Source organism: Orcinus orca, chromosome 19 (assembly GCF_937001465.1).
Source record: "Orcinus orca chromosome 19, mOrcOrc1.1, whole genome shotgun sequence".
Lineage (NCBI taxonomy): Eukaryota > Metazoa > Chordata > Mammalia > Artiodactyla > Delphinidae > Orcinus > Orcinus orca.
In genome coordinates, this window is record NC_064577.1 from 34,171,528 (window position 1) to 34,188,743 (window position 17,216).

At 50.6% G+C, this 17,216-nt stretch overlaps 2 protein-coding genes across 9 annotated transcripts in view; both read right to left on the reverse strand.

Moving 5' to 3' along the window:
* WDR45B (WD repeat domain 45B) overlaps positions 1-3,717 on the reverse strand; it is a 40,570-nt gene extending 36,853 nt beyond the window's left edge. Inside the window, exon 1 of one of the 7 annotated variants that reach the window (XM_049701847.1) lies at positions 3,482-3,710. In XM_049701847.1, the coding sequence (XP_049557804.1) occupies positions 3,482-3,548 (67 nt within the window). In that variant the 5' untranslated portion in view covers positions 3,549-3,710. Of the gene's footprint in view, positions 1-3,481 lie in introns of all 7 variants that reach the window. The other 6 variants (XM_033438824.2, XM_033438823.2, XM_033438822.2 and 3 more) reach the window with 6 other exon arrangements.
* Positions 3,718-8,577: 4,860 nt separating this feature from the next.
* RAB40B (RAB40B, member RAS oncogene family) overlaps positions 8,578-17,216 on the reverse strand; it is a 28,197-nt gene continuing 19,558 nt past the window's right edge. The window contains exons 2-6 of one of the 2 annotated variants that reach the window (XM_004275607.3): positions 13,931-13,991; positions 12,348-12,408; positions 11,434-11,511; positions 10,512-10,734; positions 8,578-9,619 (exon numbers count right to left, since the gene is read on the reverse strand). In XM_004275607.3, coding sequence (XP_004275655.1) covers positions 9,348-9,619; positions 10,512-10,734; positions 11,434-11,511; positions 12,348-12,408; positions 13,931-13,991 — 695 coding nt within the window. In that variant the 3' untranslated portion in view covers positions 8,578-9,347. The remainder of the gene's footprint in view (positions 9,620-10,511; positions 10,735-11,433; positions 11,512-12,347; positions 12,409-13,930; positions 13,992-17,216) is intronic. The other variant, XM_033438827.2, reaches the window with a different exon arrangement.

Here is a 17,216-nt window from a genome sequence, read left to right on the forward strand (position 1 = left end):
TCCGCTTCTTTTTCCAAGACAAGCTGCAGAGCCTGGACCCTCACTGCGACCGCACTACTGGCCTGAATGCGAAAGCCACCCTCAGGGTCTCTTCCCCTGCTTTTGATCTGCGTTCCAGCGTTGGAAAGACATTATTCTATCCTATCTGCCACCCCTGCCCCCAACATGGAAAGCATGCTTCTATTTTTTGTCCAGGTTACTTATAAAACTGCAAGGACCATGACAGCCTCCTCAGGAGTTGGAGACTGTTCTGCAGTCAACTCTCAGGCACTTTATCTGGGCCTGGAGCCTGACACTCACGCTAAAGTACAGCGTTACTTATTATCTCTAACTTATTCTGGGTTGTAACTCCCTCTTTGTGTTATTGTAATCATGTAATCTGGACAGGGGAACCAGAGCTTGGCTTTCTGGAAAATATGAAAATACAGAAGTTGAAACTTTTCCCTTTCTTTCTCAACTATTACACCTTCCACAAGTTTTAAGCCTGCACCTATCTTATTTGTCTTTGCCAGAACACATATATTTCTGACCAGACTTGTATAAAATAAACAACCAATCCCTACAAATCCACAAGAAAAAGGCAGACAACCCAAGAGAAAAATGAGCAAAATATTTGGACATTTCACAAAAGAGAATATCCAAGTGGTCAATAAACACACAGAATCAGGGAAATGTAAATACAATCTCACATATACCACAATGAGATCTACTAAACATCCACCAAAAGGGCCAAAATAATGGAAAATACACCAAATGTAAGGAGTGTGTAGAACTCGCATGGGAACTCTCAGAACTGCTGTTGGAGGGCAAACCAGGACAATCACTGCAGAAAACTGTTTGCACGACTACCGCTGTCAATTCTACTCCTAGGTATACAAGCCTCGCAGAAATGACAACATACGTTCACCAAAAGACAGGTATTAGAATGCGCACAGCAGCACCACTATGCTCATAATGGCCCCAAACTGGGAATCTACCCAAAGACCTACGAATGTTTCAATGGATAAATGAACTGTGATATATTCACACAAAGAAACACCACACCAATGAGAATGATCTACAATTATACTCAACAGTATGGAAAAAAAAAATCTCACAAACATGATACTGAATAAAAAAGCCAGAAACAAAATACAATACGGATAGGCAAAACTAATCTATGTCATTGGAAGTCGAATGGGGGAGTGGCTGGAAGGAGCACAGGGTGGCCAGGTGTTTGGTTTCTTAACCTGAGTGCTGTGGAAGGTGTTTTCAGTTTGGAAAATTCACCAAGCAGAATACTTAGGATACGAGCACTTTTCTGTAAGAATAGTGTGCTTCAATTAAAAGCTAGAAGAAAAGGTACTACAAATACCACAAGACTGGAAACCACTCACTAAGGAGGCTAGGCATTATCCTTGCTATTTTTTGGGTAGAGGAAATAATTAACGTATTTTACTTGGCTATCATACAAAAGTTGGCATTAATCTTCTCATTCTTGCTATCTTAACAAAACTTTTCCCCACACAGAAGTGTTCAAGCCAACAGCTGGTGACCAAGCACAGTGCAGAGGAAGCCGACTGGCAACAGGGCATCAGAATCACTGAAGGGCATTCTTCTACGCATGAGCCATGTGCAGTCCACATGCAAGTGCTCTGAGCCCACACTCCAGAACCACAGCAGAGTGAGCCAGCGAAGTCAGCCTGTCGCCTCAGTCTCGGTCGAGGCAGGACAAGCTAGTCTACAGAGAAGGTGTGTGTACTCAAACCCTGTGTTTCCCACGGGAAGAGAAAGAAAAACGGCAGCCAGATTATAGAAATGTACATATCCACACCTCAGAATCTTGAAAACTGTAATGCAAGTTATCTTTGGGAGAAGACAAAAGTTTAAACAATTTAAAATTATAAGCAGATGTTTCTAAAGTTGCAATGCGGGTGCTAAAAAAGCTGAGTAAAAATTAAAAATCAGTATAAAAACAAAATATAATGAACTCAACAATATGGCATAAATTTACATTATAGGAAATTAGGCTAAGGGTAAGCAGAAGCTTAAGTATAAAAGTATATTTTTTTCCAGCAACACTGTAAGCTTTACTTGTAATTTATTACAATGAAATGAAATGGTTTTACAAAAGTGAGAGTGTATTTTTCAGATAACTGAAATATATCCATCTAAAAGCCAGTGCTGTATTTTCTAAATAATCTTTGATGAAACCTTTATAAAAAAAGATTATAAACTTCACTGGTTTCTAAAATAATCAGCATCATCGTGAGCCTCAATTACTATACTGAAACTTAGTACAAAGATGCCTCATCTGGCACTAAGGCAGGTGTAGAAGATCTTGCCTTTGAAGGGCCTCAGTCAGTAAGCTTTTTGCTTCTGTGTTTGCTTTTCAGGGCTGCCTCTCCCCTCCCCTACTATCAGCCAGTCACCTCTTTCCATTGAAAACACATTTCTTAAGGAGTTGTAAGACGGTTAACTCTTTAAAGAGTTCTCAATTATTATCAGAACCTACTGAAAAACCTACTGGCCCTCCTATGGAAATCAAAACCCCAAATGTTCTGCCACATACTGCTGGATGCCCAACATGTGGCCCCAAAAGGGCACCCCAACGTGCGGCCACACCACCTGCGGTCCCCAGCCCAGCCGCCCCCATCCCACGTTCTTCCCCACGTCCACCTCCACCCCTCCAAGAACACTTCCTGCCCTCAAGGGCTCCTCCCCGAAGGAAAACCCTTGCCTCGCCTCGGTTCCCAGACACACTTAACTCTCCCGGGGCCCCACAGTCAGGACCTTGGAGCCATAACCCCACAAGCCCAAGTGCCCACGCACTGACACAGCGGGGCCACCTCCGCCCGGCCTATTTAACTCTACACCAAACAAGCTCCACAGATACGGGTCCTGCAGTTCCCGCTTCTGGATTCTCTTCAAGCCGGCTTCCAAAGCGAACACTCGGAACCGACGCGGGTCCCCCTCCCCGGGTGAGAGTGGGGCGCAGCCCCCCAGCCCGCCGGACTCGGAAACGCGAAAAATGCCATTTCCCCAAAGCCGTGCTGGACGATCCGGTTTCCACCCAACAAAAGAATAAACTGTGAGTCCGGCGATTTTTTTCCTATGAAAATCAACAGAAAAGACGAGGACCTTCGCGGACGAGGTCCTGAGCCTGGGTCACCTCAGCGCGACCCCGTCCCGGCCGCTGGGGACCCTAAAGCGACAGGAAAGAACCGACGCCGCCCGGAAAATCCCGTCACCGTCCGACCGGGGTGAGGGGTGGGCGTCGGGGCGGTGGGCGAGCGGCTGGGAGGTGGGGCGGCCGGGGGGGAGGGGAGGGACGCCGGGCGAAGGAGAGGGAACGCCGTGGGGAGGGGAACAGGCGCCCGGGGAGGAGGGGACGAGCGGCCTGGACGCGGTACGGACGCTGCCGCAGGGCGCCGAGGGCGGGACCCCGCTCGAAGGGGCAGCGGCGTCGGGAGGGCCGGGGCAGTCGACGGGCTTCCCTCACCGTGGTCCTGGTTGAAGCCGGCGTAGAGCAGCCCGTTGCCGTGCGGGTTGCAGGGCAGGAGGTTCATGGCGCAGCGGGGTCCACCGCGCCTCAGCGCCGCATGCCGCTCGGGGAGGCAGGCCGCCGGGGTCCCTCTGGCCAGCTCCGAGGCCGCCGCGGCCGGAAGCGAAAGGCCCACCGCCTGCGCGCGCAGCCAGAGAGCCGCGGAGCGCCGAGCACATCCACCCGGGGCCTGCCGGGCGGGGAAGGAGCTCCGAGAGCGTCACGTCTATGGGGGGCGGGGCCTGCCCGAAGAGGGCTGGTCTGGTCGGTTCGGGAGCGGGGCCTGGTCTGAGGGGAGGGGCCGCATCTGTGGAGGGCGCATCTGGGGGCGGGAACCACCTGTCCCAGGCGGGAGGAGACCCCCAGTGCCAACGAGCCCTCCAGGGGGCGGCGATTCAAAGGGACAGCCCAGGGACTTCCCTGGTGGCGCAGTGGTTGGGAATCCGCCTGCCAATGCAGGGGACACGGGTGCCAGCCCTGGTCCGGGAAGATCCCACATGCCGCGGAGCAACTAAGCCCGTGTGCCACAACTACTGAGCCTGCGCTCTAGAGCCCGTGAGCCACAACTAGGGAAGCCCACGCGCCTAGAGTCCGTGCTTCGCAACAAGAGAAGCCACCGTAATGAAAAGCCTGCGCACGGCAATGAAGAGTAGCCCCCGCTCACTACAACTGGAGAAAGCCCAAGCGCAGCAACAAGGATCCAACGCAGCCAAAAATAAATGAGTAAATAAATAAATTAAAAAACAAAACAGTGACAGCCTTGCCCCGTGACCCTCAGGAGCACGCAGAACCCAGTCCCCCACAGTAACTCGAGTCCCCCGGAAATCATGTAGATTAAGGTAAGCATAAGAGACTTCTATTTTTAGTTGATAAAAAGATAAGTATCTCAGTAAAAATAACAATGCATTATGGAGTTTTTAACAGGTATGCTAGTAAAATGTACGCGAAAATAGCAAAATGAGTGGAAGTGAGGAAATGGAAGTACAGGTGACCCTTGAGCAACTCAGGGCCACTTACACGAGGATTTTTTTCGATAGTAAATGCCTCAGGGCTACACTACCCTGGTTGGTTAGATCCACAGATGCAGAACCGCAGATACCGAGGATAGGAGGGCCGACTATAAATTACACGCGGATTTTCGACTGCGTGGAGGGCGGGCGCCCTTAATCCCTGCGTTGTTCAAGGGTCGACTGTATATGAACGTATAGACCCTCCCACCCCCTACCCTCCATCTCCTCAGAGAGAGACGCCCCACAGGGACACAGACCCCCCACGGCCCAGAGGTACCCACAGACAGCTGCCCCCAGGACACAGAATCCCCAAGACACAGAAGCCCCCCCAGGACACACAGAACCGTCTTCAGGGACACAGAGCTCCCCAAGACACCAAGCTCCCCCACACACAGAGTCCTCCAGATCACAGAGCCCTGCCTACCACCACCTCCGCCCAGGACACATAGTCCCTGGGACACAACACATCATCAAGTAAGGCTCTGGGCTTCCCAGCACCGCGGAGCCGGCCCATGGTCCTATTCCAACACAGTGGCCATGGAGGCAGGAGCGGCTGGCCCTAGGGTCCCCGCCCAGAGGGCCCTCTGGTCTCGCCTTTCATCTGCAAGAGGTAAGGTTGTTTCGTATGATACAGTGTTTAACTAGTAAAACAATCAGAGAACCTTTAAAAAGCTACCATCCATTACCCCCATTTCTAAAGTGGCCCACAGAGCAACGATAAAATTTTGCAGCAAGGAATCAGGAAACCAGCAGACAATGCTGACCAGCTTTGAGCCGCACAAGGCACTGTCCTCCAGCAGAAGTAGAAAGTTAGTCTCTGACGTGGCAGACAGGCATATTCTAGACCCGAGTGCCAAGTCCACTCCTGGGCTAGACAGCCGTCCTCCTGTCATCTCATCAGGCACAGAAAGAGCACCGGAGATTCTGGCACACACAGCCTGGCCACAGCGGGCAGGGTCGGATATGAAAGCTCCCTGGACGAGGCCCCTCAGGCTGATAGGGGCAGCATAAAGGCAAGACCCTGCATGAACACAGTCCAGAATGGGGCAGCATCCGAGCCAGCAAAGGCCAGACCGCATGCTGGTGCCTGAGCGGCTGCTGCTTTTACCAGCAACAGCTTTAACCTTGCTCAGTCTTCACACCTTCTAGATAGGAGTTACTAAGACAGCGATCCCGGAATCACCGCTGCTCCCTGAAAGCATCGAACACAGCAATGTGCTCTCCTACCACAAGTGCTAGTCTGAGTCCCTTCCAACATCCTCCTACAGAAATGTCCCCGGTTCTTGACCATAGGAGGTCTCCCTCATTGCAGTGAGTCAACTGAGTTCCTGGTGGTCTTTGGCTGACGACAGTGAAAGCACTTCTGGGCTGCCTCACCTAGGAGGGGTAAAGGCTGGAGCAACAGCAACTACGTTGGGGCAAGGTAGACTTTGGAACTCTTCCTTGTTGCCTCTGTCTTCCTCTGCACAGTGACTCAGAGGCCTCTGTACCTGGGCTGGTTCCACTGTTATCGTGGGAAAGTAGAGTGAAAGAAGCAGTATTCCACAGTTGAGTTCTAGACTGAGGCAGGGAAGAGAAGGTAGGAATAAAAGCCAAAACTTGATTGGCAGGAGCCAGCCTTTTTTGAGAAGAAAGGTATGTGAGACTCCAGAGATCTGAAGAAGGAGAGCACAGACCCAAGTATTCCACTGAAGCCAGAACAGATGGAGCCAGACCCTGACCCCGAGTTCAGGCTGGTTGAGGAATGAGGGTCGGGGATCAAGGGTCAGAGGTGAGGAGTGGCAGGGCCAGTCTGACCCTTGCCAGGGTAGGGAACCATGTTGGGCACCCACTGCCTGTATGGAGAAGTGGCTCCCATTACCTACCATTGATCCATCTGCCCACTGCCAGGCAGAAGCATCTATATCAACAGCTGCCCTGTTCTGAGGCTTTGTCATCCTCATTCACTAGGTCACCATATTGATGACACACCCAGTGGAGGTCGGTGCCCCAAGGGAAGCGAGGCCCAAGGGTGTGTAGGGAGCGGGGAGTGAACACAGTGAACACAGGGTCCTGCCCTCCTGGCGGGTCGGGGTGCATCCCCTGCCCCCATGACAGCTCAGCCCACTCCCCCCAGTTCCCCAATACATGCAGCTTCAGACTTGCTTTTCAAATCCACATTTACTTTGATGACGCAATTCTCCCGCAAAGGGAAGCATCTCCATCTCCATCTCTTTGGCGAAACAAATATTATCAAGCTCATAATTGACATTTTTTCCAGATTCAATATGTGCCTGGATCATTCCTCATCAAAGTTGTAAGCTCTCAGTCTAGGAAACTATTCTGCATTGCAGTAATTTTCACAGGGCAATTGAAGACATAATTGTACATAGTATATTTTGAATCTAGATGCTTGAAAAGAGAATTACAAGCAGCTGGGACACAATCTGGTCTTCTTGTTTATACTTGGGGTGGATTTTGCCAGCAGTGAGGCCATGGAAGAAAATGGCGAAGTTTGAGAGCAGTTTCTCCAAGGTTCAGTTTACATTTCAGTTTTGATTTCGGTATGCTCACCACCAAAACATGCATATTTGTACTTAATATGTTCTGTATTAGGGTTTGTTTTCATTTCACAGAAATGTCACTTTAATAGTACTTTCTACTGTGAAGCATAACTTATTTCCTTGCTGTGTGAGCCCTGGGGTGGCCATAACAAATTGCCACAAACTGGAGGGCTTGAAACAACATTAATGTGCCTCTCACAGTTCTGGAGGCCAGAGTCTGAATCCAGGTGTGGGCAGGGCTCTTGGGGGGCCCCCTCCTGCCTCTTCCAGCTTCTGGTGGCCCCAGCTGTCCTTCAATTAAACAACGAAAAGGGACCAAATTTAGGCTTGTGACCGGGTGTCCGTCCCCAGCCTCCCCACCTCCACCGACCTTGGAAACCTGCACCTTCTACTTCCATGCGCCCTTCAAGGGGCAGGGGAGAGGGGCTCGCATCCAGGGTGGACCCCTCCTCGTTTCTGTTTGTGGCAGTCGGGGAAGTGACACCCCACCGCAGCCATCAGGCTTCGTGGTCAGCAGGTCAGCCCTTCACTCTCCTCTCTCATCCACTGCCTAGCAGAGAGAAGGGTGTGATGGCCCGGCAGCAAGTCCTCCCAGGCCCGCAGCCCCTTGCAGAGGGACCGTCCCCTCAAGGCTTACCTGCTATGCCCTCGCCTGCTCCCCTGTGCACATCTGTCCCTGTTGTGCCCAGGGGGCTGGGTGACCAGCCATGGCCGAGCACATTCCTCCTTTCGGGGCCTCGGCTCCACCGTCTCTGAATAAAAGTGTTGCTCCCAATTCTAGGGTCCTTTAAATTTCTAAAAATCTGTAAATAACAGAAACCGAGGACATCTGTATGTTTTCAAGTTTTTTTTTTTTTAATCCGTTGTTGCAACCTCCAGCTGCCACAGAGAATCTAGTGGTAGAACCAGGAAGGAGACCCTGCCCAGAGTCTTAGCTGAGTCAGCTCTGATCTTTATGCTCATGCAGGGAGGTGACAACATGTCCACTGGGGCCAGAGTACCGCCCACTATTTCCGCAGACAGGCACCCGCTGGACGGCTGGTTCTTCATTCCCCACTGTCTGTCTCTGTGTTCTTTTCAGGAAAAGGCATCCTTTCAATCAATGGCACAGGGACACAGCCTTGTTGCCAACACCAGGCACTAGCACTGATTGTGGTGCCTGAAACAGGTGATATAAAGCAAAGGGAATAAAGGGCAATAGGGCTTCCCTGGTGGCACAGTGGTTGAGAGTCTGCCTGCTGATGCAGGGGACACGGGTTCGTGCCCCGGTCCGGGAAGATCCCACATGCCGCAGAGCGGCTGGGCCCATGAGCCATGGCCGCTCAGCCTGTGCGTCTGGAGCCTGTGCTCTGCAACAGGAGAGGCCACAACTGTGAGAGGCCCGCGTTCCGCAACAAAAGAAAAAAAAAAAAGGGCAATGGAAATAACACCACTTCTCCATTGAATGGAAGTATAACTTTCCATTCTTTCCAATGGAAAATTGGAAAGAAGCAGCCAACAATTCTACCGAGAAGGAAGTATACTTTTTATTGTTGAGAAACATTTTCTTAAACAACAGTGTTCACTTCACTCTTAGCTGAAACTTCAGGCTTGGAGTGACATTTTCTTGCCGATCTGGACCTGGTGTAACCGTGCTGTGGTATGTTTGCTGTAACTAGAGATATCTTTGGCATTTTCTTCCCTTAGCTTCATAACTCATGGAACATCTTGTACAAAAAACTGTAGATTTACAGAAAAATATGCATATAAATCACTTATTAATCCCAAAACGTAGTAAATAACATAGCAAAAACTCGATCAAATCCGTTTCATACACAAGCTGGACAGATCTGTTGTGCCTAATCTCTAACTTATCTGTGGCATTTTATAAATTAGTGCTTTGACATTAAAAAGGTTTACAAAAAGGCCCTGCGTAACGTCAAAGACTCTAATTTCTCTCTCCATCCTTGCTTTTCATTCTCTAGAATTTATACTCATCGCACACATGTCACCATTCTTATAAAAAGCACTTATTTTAAGAAAAAAATTGCACTGCAATCATGATCTAAGTAGCATTCAGAATTCCATGTTACCAAGAGAAGGTCGTCCCTTTATAAACACACGTCTGAAACAAGAGCCCCACGCCTGTCCACGCAGACATGTCAGGTATGCAGGGTACCGGCCGCAGTTTCATTGCTCAGGGCCGCGTGGTCACCGTGACATTGGCGGGTGTCTGCATCCAGAGCGGCCTCCTGCCTCCCACCTGTGCCACTCCTCTGCCTCGCGCCCTCCTCAGGAGACTTTGCAGCTGTTTCTGGTGCAGCGTTTGGGGGGGCTCTGGGGAAGGTGGGCGGCCTTCGCTTTTCGGAGGCTGGTCCTCTTGTGGCCGGAGCTGGTGGCGAGGGAACAGGGGCGGCCGTGCATCACCCTGGCATTCAGGCCGCTGGCCATCGAGAAGGACTTGAGGTGGCTCCTGAGGGCCGTGGGCAGTGGCAGCCTGTCCACCAGGTGCACGGGCGTGCAGGACACCACTGCCCGGCAGCACAGGTCCTGCAAGCTCAGTACTTGGGAAAGAAAAGAAAACCTATTTCATTTGTGTTGTCCTGGGCACGGGGCCAACGCAGGGCCAGCCACACACCTGTCCGCCCTCCTCTCTGGGACTCTGGGGCAAGATGTCCCACCCTGTGCCCACGTGCAGTGATTGGAGATGGATGGTCCTGCTTTCATCACCTTAAATCCAGTTTGTCCCCAAACTTGAGACCCCCCACCATCTCTCCCTCTAGGTCTGAGAGGTGAGTGGACTGCCCAGCGATGGCCAATGAGGTCTCCTCAGGCCTAACGTGACCAACTTTTGGGGTCGGAGACCAAGGGCTTCAGGAGACGTGCTTCCCCAACTGAGTAGCTGACACCAAAAACGTGTTATCAGCTTTATCAAGATGTATTGGAGAACACACCAGAAAAGCAAATGCTGTCATTTATGTTTCACCTACATCGTTCGTTCTGTGAGTCAGGGTCCCTGCTCAGATAGAGAGGGGCTTCCAGGGGCCTGCTGGGAGGAGGAACGGCATCTCACCCCTGATGCAGTCGGGACACCCCTCAACCCCTGGAAGATCAGACAGAAGAAACACGACCCAGGGCTTTGGCTCCTTTTGGAATCAGGGTCCTAACAAATAACATTCATAACAGTGCTTCTCAACTGGGGGCGATTTTGACTCCCCAGGACATTCGGCAAAGTCTGGAGACATTTGTGGTTTTCACAAATGGGGGCAGGGAGACCAGGGATGCAGCTCACCCACAGCACACACGGTGCCCCCACCAGAGGACACTCCATCCCAAATGGCACTAGTGCCAAGCGGCAGAAGCCCTGATTTAGGAGAATGGAGACAGTGGCCCGGGAATGGGTCCTGGGAGGCTGAGCACTGGCGGGGCTGCAGGGTGGACTGGATGGACACCTACCCTTGCTTGGCCTCCAGAGCCGGTCCATCCCATGCCGCAGCAGCACAATCCTGGCCAGCTCCATAAAGGACTCAGTGACGTTGAAATTGCACAGCGGGCTGACCTCGAAGAATGTCACACCCAGGCGCTCCGCATAGGCCTGGGCCTGTTCCGTGGGGACCTGCCGCTTGAAAGCCAGGTGCAGGCGGTTCCCCACCAGGATTTTAGGGACCCCCGGGGCGTGCTAAAGGGTGACAGAAGGGCAAGGAAAGTGGGTCACGTGCAGGCTTTGTTGTTGGTACCATGGGTGTCCGGGGTGAATGGTGTCCACTCAGAACCTCAGAATGTGTCTTTTTTTGGAAAGAGGGTCTGTGCAGATGCAATTAATTAAGATGGGATCTTGGGGTGGACCCTAAATCCAGTCACTGTGTCCTTATAAGAAGTGGAGGGGACATAGGACACACAGGGAGGAGGCCACGTGATGGCGGAGCAGAGACAGAGAGACACGTCCACAGGCCAAGGACCAGGGCCTGTCGGCAACACCGAAAACTGCAGGAGACGGGAAGGATCCTCCCTCGAGTGTTTGGAGGGATCGCGGCCCTGCCGACACCTTGCTTTTGGACTCTGACCTCCAAAACTGAGAGAATACGTTTCTGTTGTTTTCAGCCACACAGTTTGTGGTGAGTTGTTACGGCCGCGCCAGGACACTCACTCAGTGGGTGGGACTGACCACTCCACGTCTCCACTGGCAGTTGGGCCGGTCAGGGTGCCAGCAGGCAGCAGCCTGGTCACCACCTGTCAACCTACCTGACTGCATGCAGGGCCTGATCCTGTGCTGGGACATGACGCGTCCTCCTCCCTGTGGCTGGAGCCTCGTGCCCTGGCCGCCCCAGCCCGCCTCCCCTCACAGGGCCACATGGACGGAGCCCTGGCCATGTCATACCTCATTGATCTCCTTAATCCACCGGTCGATGCCATCAAAGGACCAGCGGTTTGCGATGTCGTAGACCAGGATCACACCCTGGGGGAGGCACAGTCACTTGTGGCAATGCAAGCCACTCAGGCACACACTCACAACCAGCTAAATAGCCATTTTACTTATGTTAACACAAAACGTATTATTTCGATTTGTCTGCCAAATGTAGCAGTTATATGATCACTTCCAGTGATATTTCATAAGCTCATTGATAAACCATCAAATGTGAATGTGAGCTGGGGACTGGAATTCAATTCCCCACATTCACGAGCTGGTCCAGGGACACGGAATGCGGGGGTACTTCAGAGCCCACCCACCTGGACGGAGGGCTCTCACATACGTACGGACACACACGCACATGAACACGGTGCACACACAGCCCACATGCCTGCATATTTATGTACACACGTGTAGATGCACGTGCCTACACACTGCTCGTGCACACGTACATACAAATGTAACACATGCACACACACATCCCTGATGCAGAGGGCTTGGGAGCCACCAAACAGTCCAGGGCACACTTTTTAGACTCTGGCATCAATTTGTATGTGAGCTAATTGCCTTGTCCTCCAAGTATCCATTAAAGAACATTCCAAAAGTCATTATTCAAAGTCACTTTGAGGGACTTCCCTGGTGGTCCAGTGGGTAAAACTCCGTGCTCCCAATGCAGGGCCCCGGGTTCGATCCCTGGTCAGGGAACTAGATCCCACATGCATGCCTCAACTAAGAGTCCGCATGCTGCAACTAAGAAGCCTGCATGCCACATCTAAGAAGCCCGCGTGCTGCAACTAAGAGCCAGAGCAGCCAAAATAAATTAATTAATTAAAAACAAAAAGGAAAAACAAAGTCAACTTGACCTCCCGGTTCAGGGGTGTTACCTGTGCGCCCCGAGAGTAGGAGCGGAATATGGTACAAAATCTTCCCTGACCCGACGTATCCCTGGAAAAGATGTTGGAAGTCTGTAAGAAGAAATCACTGCTTCCCGACGACAAGGTTTTTGAACTCGGGAGCCAGAGCAAATGCATTTTACAATTGTCAGTTGGTGGCCATCCCACAGAAAGTCCGAGCCCCCAACAAGACATTGGGCACATTATCCCTGGAGAGATCTGGACATTGGGATGTCCTTTTGGGCTCATTCTCTTTTCTAATTATTTAAAAAGTCAACTAGAGAAAATAGCGATGGGTTTCAACATAATAATTCTGACATTTCAATAAGTCTAATTTAAGTTTTTAAAAAGTTGTTTAATTTGGAGATAAAGCTGTGTAGTAAGGAATGTGAGTCTACACTGGGGGAGAAATAGGCCAAAGGATTTGGTGGGGTCACTCCACTTCCAATTAAGTCTAAAAGATCATGGGAATCCCCTGGCCAGTCCAGTGGTTAGGACTCCTGGCTTTCATTGCCAAGGGCGTGGTGGCTTCAGTCCCTGGTCAGGGAACTAAGATCCCACAAGCCGTGTGGCACAGCCAAAAAAATAAATAAAAATAAAAGGTCACATGAAGTCAGCCCTGTGGATGCATCCCTATGTTCATCAATACAAGGAAGTGCCCCGGGGGTGCATTAACGAGGATAAAGAAGAATAGCACTTCTGGGATTGACTCTGCCCTGTGTGGGGGAATTTACTAAGATGGACCACCAGGACCAGGCAAGGGGGCTTCGTTTTAGATGCCAAGGAAAAAGGAGCAGCTGTTACAACAGCTTTCTGAGTCCCATACAAGTTTGGGTTGAGAGGGGAGCCCTCAGGAGGTCCCCGGGGAGGGAGGAAGGGAAAAGAGACTTGAGAGTCAGCAGTGGGAAGGGACAGGGTCATTGAGGGGACATCGTGGAAAGAGGTTTCCTGGCCCAGACTTGGGGGCTGACTGCTCCTGATTAGGGGCAGATGGGGGTGGGAGAAGGGGCTCCAGGCCACTGCAGACGCTTGTGGCTTGGGGAGAGATCTGGCATGGTCAGGCGGGAGAAGGGAACCATGCAAGTGACCATGCAGGTGGTCCAGGAGAGGGGATGACACAGGGGCTAGTAACAGTGGTCAGGAAAACCACATGGGTTGGGGGCAACTCAGGGATTAGTCACAGCAGGAAAACCCTAGTCCCCCACCCCCGGAACTGGAGGGGCAGGGGTGTGACCAGAGTCTCAGAGCCAGGGCTGCCTGGAGTGGGGACCAAGAAAGAGACCCAGGCCAGAGCTAGGCGACACCCTGACCCCTTGCCCTCCTACCCTCCACCCTCCGTCCTGTTGATCTTGGTCAGGACACACAGCCCCTCTGGGCACTAGAGAGGCAGAAGCAGAAGCACGTCCACATGCTCTGGACAGACTCCAAGGCCCACACAGATCTCATCTTCCTCGGGGGGCACTAGGTCAGGCTGGGGCAGAAGCAGTGGATATTCCCACAGGTGGTACCAGAGCCCCTGAGGGCCTGGACAGACCCGCCCTGTGCTCAGGGGCCGGGCAGAACCCCTGACTCACCAGAGCTGCAGCTTCACCCGCCGGCCGTCCAGCAGGATGGTGGTGGTCTTGTAGTCGATGCCTGTGAAAGAGGGTCAGGGGGGCTTAAAGCAAAGCACTTCCACAGTTATGCTCAGGTAAAAGGTGCGGATAAGAGAAACTCTCTCACGCTGGGGGAGAAAGGACTACCTACCGGTGCAGACCCAGGACTCACAGAGACGGCTGGACTGGGCCCTGCTCGGACCCTCCCCTCGCCCACTGGCCTCGCCCACTTGCTCTGTGGAGCGGGGCCTCCAACCTCCCTCCACTCCTCCCGCACCACCACTGCCTCCAGCTCAGCGCCCAGGCCCCGCCGCTGCCCAAAGGGTGGGCAAGCAGGAGCCCCCTGAACCGTTCAGCAGCTGGCTCCACGCATGGCCTGCTGGCCCTGGGTCTGCCGAGTGGCAGCCACTCACACACTCTTGTCTCCGCTGGACTCAGGGCTAAAACACAGACATAGTTTTCCCCAAGTTATCACACTAAGAATGTAAAGTAAAAACGTGTAGAATATGAAATTAGGTATGAAGTATTATCTCAACTATGCAAAGACAAAATGTGTGTACGTATGTGCACAGGGGTGATGAAATAAAATTCATGTTTTATGGCAAGACAAGAAAAACTTAAATGTAAAAAGGTTTTCTGCCCTTACGGGCCTCCTGGCTCCCCTTTAGTGTGTATTGTGCATCTGCATTGACCAGACCTCCTTAGGAGACAACATTCCTTCTTAATTTTGTAAACCGTCAGGATGACCTGCTTAGCACTTGATAACTCCTCAGGAGATAACCTTCCTTCCTAATGTTTAAGGGGTCACGATGACCCAGTTTTGTTTTGGAGGAGCAGACCTGGATTGTAGAAACTGTCAATATGTCATCTGATGTATATCCTTTTGTCTCAAAAACGTATATAATTGTACTTTGACCTCTGACAGTTTTCAGAGCTTTCTGAAAGACTGTCTCCCAGGTTATAATCCTCAGGTTGGTGCAAATAAAAATTTCCATTCCTTTCTTAGACCAACTATTGATTAATTTTTTCGTCAACATGCATGGCGTAGTTGGCAGGATATCAGAGACACCCACCAGAGGATACCTGGGGTCTACCCTAAACTGGTGCTTGGTACTAGCCCTTTGAGCCCCATCTGCTTCTTGGAACTCTTCAGGTGTTCCAGTGAGTTCTCCTGATATCCAGATCTTATTATTTAAGTGATGATCCTACAAATTTTTTTTCAAGCTTTTTTGTACTTAAGACTTGGAGTCTTAAGGGGCACCAGTGCATTTCCTTGTCAGGGTCCTAGGGGGATCTAGGCAGGAGGCCCCGGGAAACATAGGTGGCTGGAGTTTCGTTAAATTTAGCTTAAATTAAAAATGAACAAAACAAAGAAACAAGTTGATATATGGTCTGAGCAAATGGTTTGCCCAGTGAAACAAGAGACAGCTTGCTCAGCCCCAAGAACAAGGAACACCTGCTCCTTCTGGCCACAAGGTGTCCTCAGGTGACTGAGAACCTAGTGGAAGTGTCTGAGGATCAATTTTTCAGATGTGTAGCAGTACTACAGCAGATCCCACTACAACAATTAAGTAAATGCTGCCCTTCCAGGGACGCAGGAGATAAAGGCTGATCACCTAGTGCTCTAAGCACCCACAGCGGTTTTAGATTGTCAGAGGGAGAAACCAAGACATGTAAAAGAGCTGAACCGACCCTAGCGTAATTCCTTGGAGAGCTAGACTCAGAAGCAGCACCCACAACCATACTGTCCTCAGAAAGTTGTTCAGATCATATATTTTCTCTGAATTAGGCAACCAAATTGATAATGGGAAATTGTGCTTCAAAGGTCAAACAGCTCCTGAATGGACAGCCACCTAGGGGGATACCAGCTGGGTTTATATAGAGCTGATGCTTGCAAGTGCTTACCTAACTGGGAATCAAAGGAAATCCTGCCCTGAAATGACCCAGCTGGGATTCTTTTTTGGCATTCCAAACTGATTTTTCCGTGAACAGTCAGAAGAAGCCAGCAGAGGGTAATTTCTTACCATGTCAGTCAGTCTCCTGGAACCCTGCCCACAGGGTCTACTGGAAACAAGAGTGATAAGAGCTTTTCTTTTTTCTAAAATTGGATTAGCAGCAGAAATTATTTGTAGGGCTATCTTCTTGGATCCTTTGAATTGGAAAGACTCCTAAATATTTGTAGGGCTAGCTTCTTGGATCCTTTGAATTGGAAGGACTCCTAAATTGGAAAGCTCTCATCTTAAACTGTTGTACCTATTTTAATTGGTATGCAAAAGCCCCAAAAGCCTTCAAAATTCCAAAATAGCCTCATTGAAGGATTTGTTGTAGAAGGCTAATGAAAGATTGATCATATAAAAGGTACCTACAATAAAAGACTATAAAACTGCCATAACTACTACTCTATCCTCCTTTTTTTAATTTTTATTCATTTATTTATTTTTTGGCTGCATTGGGTCTTCGTTGCTGGGCACGGGCTTTCTCTAGTTGTGGCGAGCTGGGACTACTCTGTCGCGGTGCGTGGGCTTCTCACTGCAGTGGCTTCTCTTGTTGCGGAGCACGGGCTCTAGGCGCACAGGCTTCAGTAGTTGTGGCACACGGGCTCAGTAGTTGTGACACACGGGCTCAGTAGTTGTGGCTCGCAGGCTCTAGAGTGCAGGCTCAGTAGTTGTGGCACACGAGGTTAGGTTGCTCCACGGCATGTGGGATCTTCCCAGACCAGGGCTCAAACGCATGTCCCCTGCATTGGCAGGCAGATTCTTAACCACTGTGCCACCAGGGAAGTCCCTAAATGGTTATCTTTAGAAATGGGACCACCTGAGGTTATAGGTGAGCCTCTTGGGGTCAAAGGTTGAACTGAGGGCCATAGTTAAAGAATTTCTTAAACCCAGGGAAGATCCTCAAAAGGTTTTGTAAATGGATTACCAAGATGGGAGGCCACAGATCTGTCTAAGCCTGTGACCATAGCTGATATTCAGAGCCTGATAGAAAAAAAAAATTTTTTTTGGCCTTCTCCTCTAAGCTAAATGAAGGAAAGAAAAACATTCCGACAGAGGTGGATGAGTATGTCGGTACTTTGATATCATTAAGGTGGCCACCCAATTATCTGAGGAATTAAAAACAGCTGTCCTTGTTTTAGAAATCTAGTGTTTACAGGACCAAAGGTGTGGCTCCAGAAACAGCCCTAGGCCCACCAATCCTTTTACCACTCCCATAATCTCCCCTATTTATTTTAAGAGGCTGTAAGTAAAAAAAAAAATCTGGCTTT